The sequence below is a fragment of the Prunus persica genome, chromosome G3 (genome assembly GCF_000346465.2).
Source record: "Prunus persica cultivar Lovell chromosome G3, Prunus_persica_NCBIv2, whole genome shotgun sequence".
Taxonomy (NCBI): Eukaryota; Viridiplantae; Streptophyta; class Magnoliopsida; order Rosales; family Rosaceae; genus Prunus; species Prunus persica.
The window spans coordinates 26,844,510-26,861,888 of NC_034011.1; the positions used below are offsets into that span (position 1 = coordinate 26,844,510).

The 17,379-nt window shown below is 36.3% G+C and overlaps 4 protein-coding genes across 5 annotated transcripts; all 4 read right to left on the reverse strand.

Annotated features, from left to right (window-relative positions):
- LOC18782809 lies at positions 425–1,183 on the reverse strand. The gene has a single exon (XM_007215099.2). It carries the CDS (start codon positions 1,076–1,078, stop codon positions 722–724), a length of 357 nt encoding a protein of 118 aa, XP_007215161.1. The 5' UTR covers positions 1,079–1,183; the 3' UTR covers positions 425–721.
- Positions 5,100–7,557, reverse strand: LOC18781876 (squamosa promoter-binding-like protein 13A). 2 transcript variants are annotated; one of them, XM_020559544.1, is made up of 4 exons: positions 7,465–7,557; positions 6,585–7,119; positions 6,301–6,434; positions 5,100–5,978 (listed from the first exon to the last, which is right to left on the reverse strand). In XM_020559544.1, the coding sequence occupies exons 2-4, from the start codon at positions 7,070–7,072 to the stop codon at positions 5,425–5,427; spliced, it is 1,176 nt and encodes a 391-aa protein (XP_020415133.1). In that variant the 5' UTR covers positions 7,073–7,119; positions 7,465–7,557; the 3' UTR covers positions 5,100–5,424. The 2 variants fall into 2 exon arrangements, with proteins under 2 accessions (XP_020415133.1, XP_020415132.1); XM_020559543.1 differs by lacking the exon at positions 7,465–7,557 and having other exon boundaries at positions 6,585–7,441.
- On the reverse strand, positions 9,723–12,137 carry LOC18784367 (probable WRKY transcription factor 45). The gene is made up of 2 exons (XM_007216875.2): positions 11,354–12,137; positions 9,723–10,123 (listed from the first exon to the last, which is right to left on the reverse strand). The coding sequence occupies exons 1-2, from the start codon at positions 11,845–11,847 to the stop codon at positions 9,946–9,948; spliced, it is 672 nt and encodes a 223-aa protein (XP_007216937.1). The 5' UTR covers positions 11,848–12,137; the 3' UTR covers positions 9,723–9,945.
- Positions 13,958–17,301, reverse strand: LOC18783581 (3-oxoacyl-[acyl-carrier-protein] reductase FabG). Its single transcript, XM_007215750.2, has 4 exons — positions 16,878–17,301; positions 16,436–16,635; positions 15,661–15,890; positions 13,958–14,567 (listed from the first exon to the last, which is right to left on the reverse strand). The coding sequence occupies exons 1-4, from the start codon at positions 16,970–16,972 to the stop codon at positions 14,289–14,291; spliced, it is 804 nt and encodes a 267-aa protein (XP_007215812.1). The 5' UTR covers positions 16,973–17,301; the 3' UTR covers positions 13,958–14,288.

Sequence of the window (17,379 nt, forward strand, 5' to 3'; positions counted from 1 at the left end):
ACAATTTAATAAAGTTGCAAATTTAAAATTTGAGTTTGAAAGGCTGGGGGAAAGCAGTTTGAGTCTGGGCAAAACCCAAATAGTTACTTTTTGAAGGGAGAAAATTTAGGTTTATGACCAAATGGGTTGGAGAAAGCCTAAAAGAAAGAGAAGAAATATAATAATGTTGAAGACATGACAGAAGGGAAGGGAGAATGGAAGAAATAAGAACCAAAAGTTACTAAAACTTTTTTTTTTTTCTTTATATTTATATACTCTGCTTCTCATCTATATATGCCCTTATATTCATTGAAAAATAGAAAGAAAAAAGAAGCAGCAGAAGCGTAATTAAATCAGTCATTGAATTAGGAACTGTTCTCTCTCTCACTCTAGGACTCGTGTTCTGCAGTTCATCTGCGATACATATAATTTATACACACATTAATTTAATGTTAAGATAATCGGGTGCATATATATGTATGAAATTGAAATGAATTATTACAAATTGCTCCGTTTGAGTGGAACATGATACTCATGCATGCATACCATACTCCTAATTTAAGTCCTAGATTTGGGGATGCAAATATAATTAAAACAAATTAATGAAAACCTGCCTCCTTCATTTTGTTCCGATGTTTAGGGATTTTTATTATGAGATGGAACTGATGGATGGATCATAGTAGTAATTATACATAGTGCCTAGCTAGCTAGCTAATTACGCGGCGTGTTCCTTCCTTTGCGATCAAGAGTTGATTCGTTCAAGCTTGAAACGTTCTTGAACAGATGAAATATAGGTTGCAGCCTTGATATCAACACTCTCATCACCGGCTGCAGCCGCACCGTAATGTTTATGATCAAACTGCTGCTTGAGCTGGCTGCTGTGGTCTGCAGCAGGAACTATAAATGAAACCGTCTGATTAGGCTGAGCAGCAATCACATAGTCCATGAACCCAACTGAATAAGCAGCTGTGTTAGGAGAAGCCTGGCTCGGCTTAACCTTGCTGCTATATTGCATGCTTGTTGTGGAAGGTTTGGCAGCTCGGTAGAATGGCATCAACTTCCCCTTCATGAAACCTCTGCGCTTACGATTCGACTCCATCAATCTTAAATCTCACCTTTTTTTCTCCCTTACCTATGTAGCTATAGCTCTGATATCAAATGTGTTTGAGCATCTTTGTACTGCAAAGGGCTATATATAACACTTGCTGAGTAAGTACCATTTTTTTTATTTTATTTTATTTTCATTTTTTATTGTTGTATTACTTGTACTCAAGTTGAAAAGAGTTCAAGATAGACATGATCGATCATGATGTGTTGTGGTCCTCAATTAAATATCTGGAAAGCATCATTTTTTTTAAGTCTTGGTCTACTATGCCAATGCATATGTGTTCCATTTATTCCGATGTGTATCGATCTTGTTTTACTTAATTAAACAGATACCAAATACTTTATAAGATATGGAGAGGAACTTCGCCTTTATAAATTATACTTCAATAACCAATAATTGTGAATTAATTATTAATTATATGCGTTGCCTAACGCACTGATTTAGCTATATGCTTGGAGAACCATTTTCTTGGAGAGGTTTGGTAAGAGTTAGGCTGCACAGTATGTAAAATACTAACAGCAGAGTAGTCTGTTTTCCTCAATATTCTTAACTAGTAATTAATTAGTTGACAAAGGCTGTGCATCAGAATACAGACAGATGAGAGGATCATTAGCCCTTATAGGCAAAGGCTTAGTTTAGGGAATTAGGCAAGAATTATATGCATCCCCAACTGCCACTAATTAGCCTATCAGTATTAGCTAGCAATTAATTCATAATTAAGGACATGTTTTCCATAATGCAGATATATATTGGCCCTGCAGCAACCATATCATATCTGCTGATGATTCCCCCAAGTTGCTTTTAACTTTCCTCCGCTTGATCCAAAAGGATAAAATAAAACCAATTATAGAAAAATACATCTCCTAAAAAGATAAAAGTACTTGAAAGATGATATAAGCTTGTGATCTTTCAAGTAACCGAACTTGGAAAGACGATGCAAACTGGATGATGATCCTTTACAGAGAGAATATATATCTATATATATAGTAGCTAGACAGCAGTACCTCATGCTTCTTGTTCGTGTACTTGGATTGGATGAGGCATATGCTCCTAGAGACCAGAGAGAAAGCAAGCATATTTACTTGGAAAAGAAAAAAAAGGTAAAACTTGCAAACTTGCAGGAGCATCTACTTTGGTGGATAAGAGCGGTGTCTTTTTCAACGTACACTAAGCACAACTCTCTGATCCCACAGGAGCACTTTCATGATCACATATGAAATGCTTTTCAATTTTCATGTAGCGAAGAATTAATGCACAGCCTATATATATATGATACAGATCGATGAAGGATTTGGTGATACATTGAAGTACTCCCATGTACATGTTAATCTGTGAAATATTTTGATCGATCACCTCAAATTGAATTGTCTGTTTCATTCCAAAACAAGAAACAAGATATTTGCAATATCTATTCTAGCTAGTTTTATAATCTGGACAACTTCTTGAAAGACAGCAGAAAGAGCATCTGATCTCTGACGATCTACTTTTGCTTGATGGATCAAGCTGTGGTTAATGATACTTGCAAATTGGTTTGCTTTACTCAGACATGTGCTAGACAGTAGAAAAGCGATAAAGTATCCACATTTCTCAACTTTCACGGATAAGATATTCTACCTGCTTGACAAGTCGCTATTCTCACTTCCCCCCCCAATATATTACATACACAAGTGGAGAAATTCTTTTGCAGAGTCGTTGTAGAGTGTTGCCAATCCGCTCGTGTTATAACATATGTATAAATTTATTAATATTATACCCTAATATCCGTATTAATAATGCATAAATTAGTAATACCATGTAATGATGTTTTAATCATTGTTGAAATTCTTGTATTTTATTTTTCCATTTTTCATGCTTTTTACGTAATAAAATTTAGATATACAATTGATTGTACGTACATGGACTTATATATGTCCTTCCTCCCAATCTTTGACTCTTAATTTGTTTTGGTTTCGAATTTTGATGCGTAAGTTATCGAATATTTGCATGAACTAGATGCATGAACCACAACTTTTGTGTTTTTGCCAGAAGCATACATATAATAGCTGATCTCAAAATTCTATGGAAATTGTAACCCGAAGAAAAAAAATTCTTAGGCAATTGAAGAAATCTTATTTATATTATTTACATTAGTTTCTTAAGTGATTTACCTTAACATGACAGCAGAGATCTCCTTTTCACTTTTTTGAGGTCTCAATCATTAGGATTGGGAATGGGAAAGAGTTATTTGCACTAATACCCTCTCAAGTTTTTGATTTTTTGACAAAACTCCCTGAGGTTTCAATAATCATGAACACCCCCTAAGGTTTTCAATTGTTTTCACAAACCCTTTTTTGTTGATTTTTTCATTAAAATATTGATGATTTTATATATAAAAAATTCTTGAAATGACAAAATTAGCCTTTGAGATTAGATTGCACATACATTCATTGAGGTTGATTTTGTCATTTGCACACGTTTTTAAAAATAAAATCATCAAGTTTTGGACGAACAATCAACGAAAATAGGCGGATTTGGGTTGGAGCTCGATGAAATTTCTTGTTGGTCTGCACTCGAATTTGGGTGTAAGAGGGCAAATTCACTGTCTTGATCAACTGGTTTAACCCACGTCTGCACAATGAGCCACAATCTTATAAAGTTAAGAGAAAATGCACGAAAAAAAATAAAATCAACAATGTGTTATTCAAGCGACCTTAATAATCCAAGGAAACTATCGCCTATTATGGGTTTGTGTTTTCTAAAGTTGTTGGTTGATGAGTTTTTGGAGACTGATAATGATATTGGCACGGCTCAATCAAATTAAAGGACCCAATAAACAGTTGAGAAGTTTGATTTGATTGAGCCACGCCAACATCAACATCATCATTCCACCAAAATGCTACAACTAGTCGACATTAACGACATTAATCATCGAGCAGGAAAAGGAAAAACAATAGCCTGAATGAGCTGCAAAACTTGAATATCCCATGTTTCATCCACCGTTGTTTATATTTCTCATCACATCGGTAGAGAGAAACGGTGTCAGGTGGAAGTTTTACTCCTGAATGCGTGGATGCATGACTGCAAATGCTAATCTGTCATTGATCCAGCAGACAAAAGAAAACAGAGATGAAATAATCAGAAGCTAAAAAGTAGAGTGTATGGTCTAAGAGGAAGATGTTGAAACTGATAGCAGGGAGGAGGGTTAGCATAGAGAATGGCTTGGACTTTGAAATGTTAATTTGCTTTGTTATGGATGTATATATATATATATAGGGAAGGAGCAAATGATGTACAGAAAAGAAACCCCAAGTCAATACTAAAATAGTGATATTTTTTTCTGATTGATGTCAAACCTGATTTCATCTTTTACACCTAATGTTGTTGGAAAGATATCAAATATGCTTGCTATATTTGACTGAGTGTTTTCCCTCAGTATGAAGATAGGATAAACTACCAGCAAACAATGATTTGATAGATGCATGCTACTTTTCAATGAATCAAGGAAAATAAGGATTACTTCACGTATAAGCACTCTGAATCCAAACCTAATTCTGTTCTTTCACTTTCAATATTTGCTCAGGAATGTTGGTTAACTTATGGCCAACTCAGAATGCTTAGAATGCTGCCTGATTGATGTAATAATCTGACCAATCGCTTTTTACATCAATCAGGCAGCATTTTAAGCATTCTAATTGGACCAATTACAATCACTCCAAATCAAGTCACTGTTACTTTGGCTTTAACTTTAAGTTGAATCTTCTGATGCCAGAAAAATCTCTTGGACTTCAAGGCTGAGCTCAGCTCTATATCACACACACGCATCTCAGAGTTCATATGTCTTCGGTTTGGTCGCATTTTGTGTTCAGAATTCATTCATTCAACAAGATTAGGACGACTAATTTCGCACCATTGCTTTCCTAATTGTCCCGCTAATTGTAGTGGGTTAGTAGGACATCATTGTTGGTGGTGCGACAATGACTCTTGACTTGGTTCCTCAATGATGGGATTAAGTGCTCCACAAATACAGATTAAGTGCTCCACAAATACAGAGTGTCTTCATTTCAAATTTTAATTGAGAATGCAACATATTTAGCAGAATTCAAACCTGACTTTGCATCTCCATGAAACAGAGAGGCAAAGAAATAGGACTTGTTGTACACAATTTAAAACACAAATACTTGACAACCACAAACTGGTATCTGGTAAGAGCAAGTGACATTACAAACCAAAGCCATTACAACCACAATTTTCTGCAGTTGACTTGTCCCAGATTATATTTATTCGAGACCACATAAACTAGTAAAGCAGCACAAACACAAGTCTACCGCATATTCATATGCCCTGTAGGTTGCATCAGACTACTCCAATAAAATTGGAAGCATTTGCACCCCATTGTCCAAAAAGCCATCAGGCCCCATAAGAAACATCATTTCTGGATTGGCAGCCTTGTCCTCCGCATCATGTGAGCATGAGAATTCTGCAAAACTGCCGTTCTTCTGAAGTCTCGAGTCTAGGAGCTGACCTGGATGAGTCGTAGTGACATTGGACTGAGTCACTGAAGCTTGTGCTGGATGTGATGACAGAAGATAGAGAGCACAACCCGAGTCAATGACTCGAGTCATACCATCAGAAGACATTATATGACTGCCCTTTCTGCTTTCTGCGGGTGAGGCAGCAGTTGTTGGAAATGGCTGGTGGCGCAAGAAAGTTTGAGGGGCTGCCCGGTTGCCTGAAGCAGCTTTAGTGTCATTATTTGTCTGCAAGAAAAGAAATGGTTTTTCTCCTCCATTGAATGAAGGATGGCGGCTGTAAAGCATGGATTCTGCTCCATTTTTGGCTTCCACAGGCCACATGCTTCTCACATTATTGGTTGCACATAGCTGCGGGTTACTAAATTGCAAGATTCTGGGACCTGAATGTTAATTAGATAGGCATATCAATCCCATAATCAAAGTCCATAATCAATATGAATTGGTTACCCAAGGAATGAAGAAAAGGGTATTCTAGCATAGCAGTTCTTGATCAATAGTTTGATAATTTGAAAAGTTAACTAGGCAAGACAAGCTCTTCAAAATTATGATCTGCCAATTTGGTCAAATTACTGTCAAAGCTAAATGAACAGTCTCAATTCAGTTTGGTTCTTCTAAACAAAAGAGTTGATTACAATTAGGCAAAACAAGTTCTGGATATAATCAAATTGAAGACTGCAACAACAACAAAAAAACAGTTAATACCTTTGTAACCGGACAGGAAGTTGGAAGTGAAGTAGAGGGATTCTGGTTTAGGCTTCCTCCTGCGCTGGTTGTGACCGTTGAGACGTTTCCTGCAGCTTCTCTTGACCTCATCAAACTCCACCAGAGAATGGAATCTACAACACTTGATGAAAAATCACATGTAAATATTGTAATTGTAATTGAAATTGAAAGAAGCTAACTTCCTAACAAATTGTACATAAAAATGAAAAAGAACCCTAAATTGATTAAAGCATGGTGATTGCAGAATTGATCATAAATATAACCTGCTGCACTGCTGGCAGAACCGTTTCTGTTCACCCCTGACGGAGACAACAGGGGTCTTAGAGTGGAGCTCACAGACTCTATGGCGTCGGTGATACTCCCTGCAAAGACTGAGGTCCGCCTTGCAACCCTCAACCAAGCATGACAATTTCTGCTCATCAGTTCCATTACTTTTAACCCTTTTGGATGATGATGATGAAGATGATGGTGAGGATAACGGTGACGATGATGACGCCACAGCTGAGGGCTTAATTGGGTCCTTGAACAAGTGTCCAGCAGGAGGAGAATCAGACAAGTTCAAATCCACTAGTAAAGATCCAGCAGCTGCTGATCTCTTCTTCTTCTGGGGTTGTGAGATGGACCCAACCAAAGCAGCAAGGTCACTATCTTGTTCCAGTTTTTGCTGCTCCAATTCCAACTCCAACTCCAACTCCAACTCCAGCTCATCGGTTGAATCCCAACAAGCAAAGTCCTTAAAGTCCCACTCCATAACCACAACAACAACAACTCTGCCTTCTTCTCTAATCTCCTCCTTTCCTAGAGACGAGAGAGAGACACACAAACAAGGCTTAGGCAGTGAAGAAGAAAAACACATAAACTTCCAGATAAATTGAGCTGAAGATAATTAGCAGCAGCACTGTGTTATCCCTGTTCCCTCCAAAACAAGGAAGGTCAAAGGATTCATTGCAAAGTGCAAACTCAAAGTAGGAATCAATGACTAGCCCAACAAATATAATTTAATCACAACCCCTCCACTCACACACTCTCTCAGAGGGAAAGGGAATATATATATATAAATTAATTACATAGCCCATATTGCTAATTTGTTATTGTTAACCAACACCAGAAAGAAACAGAGCAGATAAATCCAGCAAGGACCACCTGAGGCTGAGAGTTTTGTCTAGTTTTTCCTTCTTCTTTTCTGCTTGGTTTTTTTGAAAATTTGGTAAACCATTAGGAGGAGTATATAATAAATTACAAAAAAGTATATAAAAAGAAATAATGAAGATAATAAAAGAGAAAGAGACGGGTATTGTTACTTTCAACTTTTCAAAACAGTTGCAGCATTTTATAATCATCAACATGGAGGAAAGAGAAACTACTCAAAAAGAAGCGAACCCAGAAGGCAGCCACGTCATCCTCCAATCTATCCTTGCATATAAAAATATAAAATATAAATCTTCCAGCATCTGTATTCCAATTTCCATGTCACTCCCTCCCACGAGCAAGAGTCATGACAAGGCTCCATCCATTTGATTTCCATATATGATCCATTATGAATCCCAAATATGGTATAACAAATCTTAATCCAAGATAAGCACCATTATTTTCAACACTTGAATTAATATCACTGCTGCCCCCAACTGCTTTTTTTTATTATTTAATGGAATAATTGAATCATGGAATTGGGCGCACCACTACTACTGCCTCTTCCCTAATCTCTTCATATTATTTATGATATGGGTCAATCAACTCAGTTTAGTGCTATACTTGTTTTTAATATTGAAAAACAAAACATTTGTGTGTGAATCACTCATCTTTTATCGTATGGAAAAAATAAAAAGTTCATATAATTCGTTATTTGATCAATTAGTTTATCTTAGTGATTTTTCATTCTAATGTTCGAAAAATTCTAGTTTTTGAATACCTCATTTTTTTCATTGATAAACAATATATATATATATAAATTTTCATATACGTACGTGAGAGCGTTATTTCTTTTTTGTTTACAGAAATTCTCATATACATACGTACAGGTGAGACCGTGACAAAATAATATACATACATTTTGGTGCGTTAAATATTTAATGGGAAATTAAACGAAGACGACTAGTCCATAGGGATATCTAGTTGTCGACAATCATAAAAGAATGACTTTGGTCTGGTCTATCTAGACGGTAGACACCTTACGCTTAAATTAATTTTCTTTTCATGTAAGTGGTATAATAACCATAATTTAAGCAGATAAATATACATAGTTTCCCTGTATTTGATGCGTTGAAGGAGTCAAAAATTGTAAAATCTCGTTCGTTGTGAGTTGATCATATATATAATATACTGGACAGATTAGATTAGTATTAAAGTGATGGAATTACTCATACTATATAATCAAGAAAATTAACAGGTGTCCTTTTCAAGTTCTTACTACTAGCACCATAAGATTATAAGAATTGGATTTGCTCATAATCATATCATACTTATCTACTTCTTTAATTTTCCTTTTTTTTTTTGGTAAAGACCACAAGGTGTCCCCATATTTAATTTTCGCTCAAAATTCGACTTGTTCTGGTCACAAAGTGCTCCTAATTAGATTCGAACGCCTGTCATTAAGCACTAGGTTGTCTACCAACTCGAGATGGCAGTTTGCCGACACCACATCTTGTGGTTTATTTTTTATTTTTCAAAAGACATAGAATATTTATAAAATCAAAAAATTCATAAAAAGCCTAATGTGGGCTATATTCCTCAATCCATATCAAGCTTTTATTGTCTCCCGATTTGGGAGAAAAGTGTTGAGGATTGACCCATAATCATTTATTTCTTAATTAATTAGTGAAGTGGGTCTCCAAAGTCGGTACTTATAGTAATATTACTATTAGGCCCAATACAAACTTTTCCCATACAAACTAATGAGGGCTCATACAATAGGGCAATGAGGTCCAAGCTGCCAGTCCATTTGGATGTTCTTCTATAGTCGATTGCTTTCCTAATCCTATCACTATATAAATTAATAGAAAGGAAACTTGACTTAGTCCTCCTTAGAAATTGTGCGTTTTTTTCTCTAAAAAAATAAATAGAAAAATAAGTAGTGTGTTTTTTCAATTGGATCCTTGTAGCTAAAATTTATTTAATCGGGTCCCTATGGTTTAAATTTTTTTCACAATCAATATAAAATTAGAGAGTAATCTATATCAATCTGCTATAGTTAGGCAGAATTGTCAAGTACGACACCTCTAGATCTATCTGGGATATCAAGGGCATTCAAACCAAGTTGGAATAGAGGTGTTGGCACACTATTATGATCAACTAACAGAACTCACATATCATATGTGCTAATTGACGAACTCGTCTTTACTCTGTGATTTGTAAATAAAACCTAACTGCAAAGACCTCATTGAAATAAAACTACAAAGACTTAATTGAAAGGAAAATAATTAAAAAAACCAGATTACTTAAATCAATTGATGCCATGAGCACAAAATAGTTACAGTACAGCTCTAACTAATAAAAGTAATTTGAATCACAAACTTATTTCCATATATGTAGAGAAATAATGTCTGTAATTAATGTATAGAAGAGTTGTTCTCTTTTACAAAAGCATGCTGCATGCTGCATTGATGATGATGTGATTATGCTTCAGAATCAGAAGGGGGTGTAGATTTGCATCTGATTCAAGATATGTTCAAAGTTATCGGAAGGCTTCTCAATTGGATGGGTGTGCATCCCTTCGTAAGTGGTCACCACAATGCCTTCATCCTTGGTTAGGCGTTGGACTTGCTTTTTCACATTGCACCCTTGGTACGTGCATCGATAGTAGCTTCTGCACCAGATTAATTAACAAGAGAGAGCTTCAGTTTTTCACTCGCATAGCTTCTGCATGCATGCATTATATGTAATCATTTTGAATTAATGCTAAGTGTAGAATAATTAAGAAAAAGAAATGTGTTAATTTACAAACAATATTGTTTAGGAATTGAAATTTGCAGTGCAGTGGTCATGCAGTATTTGGTGCAAAGACGCTCTTCCTAGAACCAAATTAAAATTAGCAAAAATCTAATTGGCTTCAGGGATGACGATTATCTGAGTGTTAGACCACAGAAATCATTGATTAGGTGTTATGGTACCCTTTCTAATAGATTCAATTGTCCATGTACAGAACCCTTCTGAGGATCGATCGTGACTGTTTTTTTTTTTTTATCAAAGCACTTCGATCGATATCATTCAACCTCACAAAAGAGAGGAACAAGAAACTTACAACTGAAAAAACAAGAGGGGAGGAGATGGAAACTAAACCAACACTCAGTCTAGGGCAAATATGATTTAATTATATCTTGGAGTTTTGGCATAGATGTGGTCTCTCTATGTATGATTTTCATAAATCAGGTCCTATTTTGATGTGGTCTCTCTATGTATAATTAGGGCCCGTTTGATTTATGGAAATTTTTGACATCATAAGGTCAGTAAATATGAAATTACATATTTCTAATTAGGAAAACTTTGCATGGATCAAGAGTTTTTATTAATATGTTCACAACCAATTAAGCCATGAGAGAGAGAGTGAGCTGAAAACCCTAAGACTAGATCACAAAGTAAGAAAGAAAAAACTAGAATTGAAAGCATTAGAAGTATCCAGAAATTAATTAAAGAAAAATAAAGAAATAATAATGAAAATCCTGGTGCATGCAAATGCAATTAATGTATGAAGAGAACCCCAATTTCTCCCCCGGCCATACATTAATAGTGAAGCGAATATCTAACAAAGATATTGTTTTCAATTCCTAGTGGAAAATCAAGTTAGGATCTTGCTTTTCTGCAAAGCCACACGTGTTTATGGATGGCCCATGGTGAGATCTGCTTGCTAATACTATACTTATATCAAATCTGGTACTCGTTGTCATCGAAATCACAGAAGAAAATGAAGGATTTAGGATGAAAAACAAACAAGTGATGATCACATCATATATATATATATTTTTTTTTGGACAAACACATCATATATATTATGTAGTAAGAAAAGATGAAGAAAAACGAAGCATATATATACAGATACCTGGGAAATTTGTTGTTTTTGACCGCCTTTTGACCATATTTTCTCCACCGGTAGCCATCGTCAAGTATATCAACCTGACTTCTTGTTTGAAAAGCATATTTGGGCTTTCTCGTCTTCTTCTCCCCCTTGTTCTTGTTTCCTGAATTAGTGGCCTCATGAGGATTTTGATCAGCTCCAACAATAACATTATTAATATTAATGTTTGCACTTGCAGTAGTAGTCAGATCAGAATATTGCTGCTGCAGGTACTGATGATGATCTTTGTTTATCAAAACTTCTCTCCCAACGTGGTTTCCTGCTGATGATCTCAACCCCAAAAGTCCATTTGAACTTTGATCGCGGCCGTCAAAGTAGTTGTAAACTTGAGAGCTTCCCATTCCCATATGATGACCATCTGTAGTAATATTATTTGTTGCAGAGATAGGGATCATGGGATCATAGTTTGCTGATGATGTAGAAGAGGAGCAAGGGAAGAACATTTGATACTTCTCCATATGAAAAAAGAAACTAAGCCAGCTAGCTAGAGGCGGCCGAGATAAATTACCACAACTTTATTCTCTCTCTCTCTCTCTCTCTCTCTCTCTCTCTCTCTCTATATATATATATATATATATATATATGTACAAAAGAGATATGATCACCCAAAAAATGAGTATGGTGTGGTGTCGTAAGAGGCACGAAAATGGTCCAAGGCAAAGGAATTATAGGCTTCATTAGCGGATATGGGATAGAGTGAGGTGCTGAGGAGGAGGGAGGCAGCTGATATATTGGAATAGTGGAGGCGGCTTCATCATTAGCCACACTATGAGTCTATGATGACTAGCTAATCTACGATTCATTACTTAATTAAGATAAATTATATTTGAATGGTGGAGTGAAACAATATCTTTGGTTTGGTTGTGGTTGAGAAACACACACAAATGACAAATTAATGGGAGTTTAATTGTAAAGTTGGTACTGATGCATGCTATGCTTAGACTAGGAGCAGTCGCCTTTGGACTGGTGATAAATATATATACAGATATTGTCGACTTGGCACATGTGTGGACAATTTGTGGCGCGTCCAACATGGACTCTATATATCTTTTATTTTTATTTTTATTTTTGGTCTGACCATGACTTTATTTCATATTGGAATTTGAATTGATGCATGCATATGGGTTTGTAGTGCATGTCTGCAAAGTGTGCAACCACCTTACCCGTGGTTTCCATGAAATTGCTAGCTACCATTCATTAATCATGTGCGTATTTGGCTTTATTAACCCTGATTTTAGTAAAGGGTATGTAGTAGCTCAAGTAGATAAACTGTTAGTATATGTCTCTGCATTCAAAGTCCTAAGTTCGATTTCCCTCTTTTTCAATATAAGCAGTACATTAATCTTTCATAGCATGCATCGTATTTATTTATTATTGTATGCAACATGCATGTTAAAAGCAAACACTATATTTAATGGTAGTAGCCATCTTAAATATCGTTCAGAATAATATTTTGATTACTAAATTAATGTGTATATATTTACGGCACATTTACAAGCTAAAAAAAAGTTCGATGAGTTTAAGGAGACGTGGGAGAGAGATTTTGATTATCATAAAATTTGGTTATATTAGCTAAGTTTGGTCCAAGACAAAGTCACAATACAAAGACATGTGCATTTGAATTTTTGAAAAAGAAGTTCACGGATTAAGACTTTCCCGCAGCCCTCGATAATAATTAATAAATTTGAAAAGCAAAACCCTTTTTTGTTCCATTTTTCAAAAGAATGGATGGTGATTTCTCCTCAAATAGCTTCACGCCACATTACATATGCTACAGTATTTGTACATGCTAGACACCAATTGTTGGAGTAAATTCTCTTCCTTCCTCACCTGCAAGACTAAACCAGAGCCGGTTCAGCAACTGTTGTATTTCTTACATACAAACATGCACCCTACCCTTGCTCTTGATTTCCATTTTCCCCCCTTTTAAATTTGGGATGTGGATGTGTGGATGTCCCATCCCAACCCAAGGATAATAGTTGCCATTGTTGAACCACGACTTGCCACGAAATTCGCCGAAGCTTGATGATACAGATATAGTGTGAAACTTGAGGCATGAGTTATGTTTGTGTCAAGGGTTTAATCTTGTGGACAAAATTGCCCTCTAATACGAGATTTGGTATCTGTCCATTGTCACACAAATTCAAGTTCATATGTACTCTGTTTATCATTAGGATTGATTGACGAGGGCCGGCCGGGGGGGCGGGTTGCGGGGCGCGCTGCTCATTCGACAATCAGCTACACAACACAAACGTATACAACCTAATCATTTAGGACATAGACAAAGAGAAAGATGCCAGACCTATCAATCAAACTTCTATCCAAGTTTGAAAATGTGTCACTTTATCAATCATTTGATCACGACCTCATTGACTTGTTCATAATGGGAAGTCCAATACCCATTTAGCAAAGAAAACCAGCTCTGCTGATTGAATTTTACCTGAACATCAACTTTTTTAGGCAATAGTATATTCATTCATTCTGAAGTTTTTGATGCATCAACCTCTGCTCACACATTGAGCATGGCGAGAAAAAGACCAGCCCATTTGAATTTCCATCCCAAAATACTGTTCAGACATTCTCATCGCATATATTATATCAAACCAACAGATCATGAAAATATCATTTCATGCAGGAAGTTATGCCCATCTTTTTGTAAGGGAACTGATTCAATTTTTGTGATTCATAAGGAAGAGAATTTGACAATGAAAGTTTATCTGAAATGTGGAGTGTAAGGTGCTTATTCAATTCCTACACTTGATTGAATGCAGGATGAACACCGTTACTGTGGACCCTGTTATACGAGTAAAATGGACTCGATCGGAAACATCATTGGCTAATTGACCTATGAGCAGACCTAATCAACTAATGGCCGGTCAAAATATAATAGCAAGAAGAATCACATATAAGAGCGCATCCGAGGTCTCGTCAAAGACTGTGCCCCATCAACAAATATGGTTGTGCCTGTCATGTACTTTGACCCATCACTGATTAAATATATGACAGTTGAAGCCAGATCGTTTTTAACATCAAGCCATCTCTCCAATGGAGCTGCCTCCTTCACCAACTTTTTTGCTCTCTCCATACCCACAAACATTGGATATTCATCTTCTAGGTGCAAACCACGGGCAATTGCATTGACCCTAATCTGGTATCTACCAATCTCCAAAGCCGATGTCTGAAAATAGCAGCGACAAAAGGTTTTATGCAAAATTCAACTTCAGATAAAAAAGAAAAAGAAAAATATACTAGAAGTTGTAGACATATGCAACAAGCAGCTCAAAATGTACTAAGTTTTAGAAATACACGACACACACTAAAATGAACTTGTAACCTTAAAAGACAATCACAACACCAGAGATATGTGCAATGCTTATGCCTCAGGTGTCTAACTTAAAGTCAATTTAGGAAATACCAAAGAGCAAGACCTCAGAAGGCCCGTACATCAAGGCTACACCTAAAAGTGTACGACCGATATGGGGAACAAAGGTACTTCAAATCCACCCAACAAAGTAGTCACAAGACTCAGAATTCGCTGTTGAAGTGATAGGTATTATATAGAAAACCAAACTACACCATCCCATGCTTTTTCATAGAACTACATCTTCTATGCTCAAACATTTCCAATATACCAATGCCATTGAACTCAATGAGACTTCTCCTCATCAATGTGGTAACTTACTTTTTGTTACTTCTATCCCTGCACTATCTTTCTTAAATTGACACAACAACCATCCAACAGGTAAACAATCGCTCTGAATCTGTTAACCATCTTAGCAAACTAGCGGACATGATGGAAATTAAGCAAAATCATGATTCATCTCAGTGTTTCAGCTCGCATGACTCAAAGCGTATATAAAATGACTTCAAACTATTAACTGGGGAATTCTTATTCAGGTGTAGTATGATCTACATGCTGCTAGCTTACTATAACTGAGTGGACTCGATATCTATGAGATGTTTTGCATAACCAACACTGTAGAATGCTAATTCCTAAAACAGAATTTCTTCTTTTGCTTCTGCAAGTTACCACACTACCTAATGCAAAATCACTCACATAAAACCCTGTAAATTCAAGGCTGCTAATAAACCAAGAGAAACTCAAATTTGTGTATTCAAACATGAGTGGCTGACATAGTTGCTTTCCTTGAAAGACTGATTCCTGACATTAAAAAAGTTCATTTGTGGAATTAAGGTACTCAGAACACATATGCAGCCGCAGTGTACTTGTTGATTGTATGCGCATGCATGCATGAATCCAAATAACATACCCTAGCTAACTGCTGCACGGCTGCCGAGCATGCACTGTAGGCAGCAGCTCCTGGATAAATCCCTCTTTCAGCTCCAATTATCGAGGTCAAAAATATGATGGAACCTCCTGACTTATAATCTCGCATTCTTCTGCCAACAGCATTTAACAGAAACCATGCAGACATAAAGTTCCTCTTCATTATCTTTTTAAACTCATCTTCAGCTAATTCTAGATGCTCCTGCATTTTCCCTGTTCCAAACATCAGAAATGATAATTCTGCTTATATCCAACTAAATTGCAACAACCTTTACATAGGCACATAAAAAATAATGCTAGAAACCAAATTGGAAAGTAAAATCAACGAAGAATGTCCATAAAAGAAGTTGTTAACATGTTTTGACACAGGATCAACATATTCCCAAGAAAGGGGGATCAGATCAGTTCATCAGCCTTTGAAAATAAAAGTGAATATCTTCCAGAAAAAAAGCTGTTGCCATTTTTTGTCCATTTGCATAAAGTCAATTCCACATAGGTATTGTGCTATTGCTGACCATAACCCAGTCACGCATGGCAAACAGTGTTTTAGAGACTTAATACAATTTTCAAATACCAAGTATTTTCCCCAGTTTTCTCTTATCCATTGCATATATGTGGCTTGAAGTTATAATATTATTGCCAAAAGCAAGGGAGGAGGAACCCAGAACCCAACAAAGATATATGCCAGCAACTTGTTCATTCCAAATTGTACACAGCAATTGAGTTCTCCAAGTACATATATGATAGAGATTGCGTACCTTCATAAGTATAGCAATGCACAAAGGCATCCAAATTGCCCAAAATGTGGCATGCCTTATCCACTGCCTCATCAAAAGCTCCTTCTCTCTCGTCCTCCATGTCTACATCAACCACCTCAACTGGCACGACACCCTCCAATGAGCCCTTTATTTTCTGTTGAATGCTCCGCAGACAGCTCTCCTTTCCCATCAAGACCAGCCTGATTATGCAAAGCACCAAGCACAAAAACAAAAAGGAACCATTTAATAATACATAGAAGAAATCTTGAACCACCCATTTGTCGGTTCAATCACAAAATGCACCCAAATGAATTGAGACCCAGAAACGAGCAGATTCAGAAATTGACAATTTTAATTGAAGAAATTGAAAAGAAAAAAAGGAAGATGAAAACATTGGAATTGATATGGGCAAAAAAATTAAAGGGTTGGGAAATCAGTTCACCTGCATCCCCGCTGGGCCAAAGAGAAGGCAATATTGTGTGAAATGGCATCCCCATTGGAGGTGAGCAAAACTTTCTTCCCAGGAGAAGTCCCCATTTTCTAATTGAACACGGACTTGACTGATACACTTATATAGTGTAAAAACTAAATCAAGAAATGAATTAAAAAGGGTTGGTGGTGTGTAATGAATAAGAAAAGGGGAAGTCTGCTCTGCGTCTTGTTCGTGAAAAAAGTGAACGAGTCGGTCTCTTCTCGCTGACTAAAGATTAAATATAGCTTTCTTTCATTTGGGAATTGAGATGCAGAGATAGAGATTACACACGCAGAGCTTGCCAAATATCAAATTTGAAATGACTCATTAGGCGTCTGCACACATTTCATGATTTCACCGCAAAGAAGAAAGAAACACGTGGAGATCACATCAGGTGTCGAGCCAAAATATAACAGCTTGTCCTAAGTTAACTTCTTCCCAAGCAACCAATAATCTATTAATGAGATTTTTA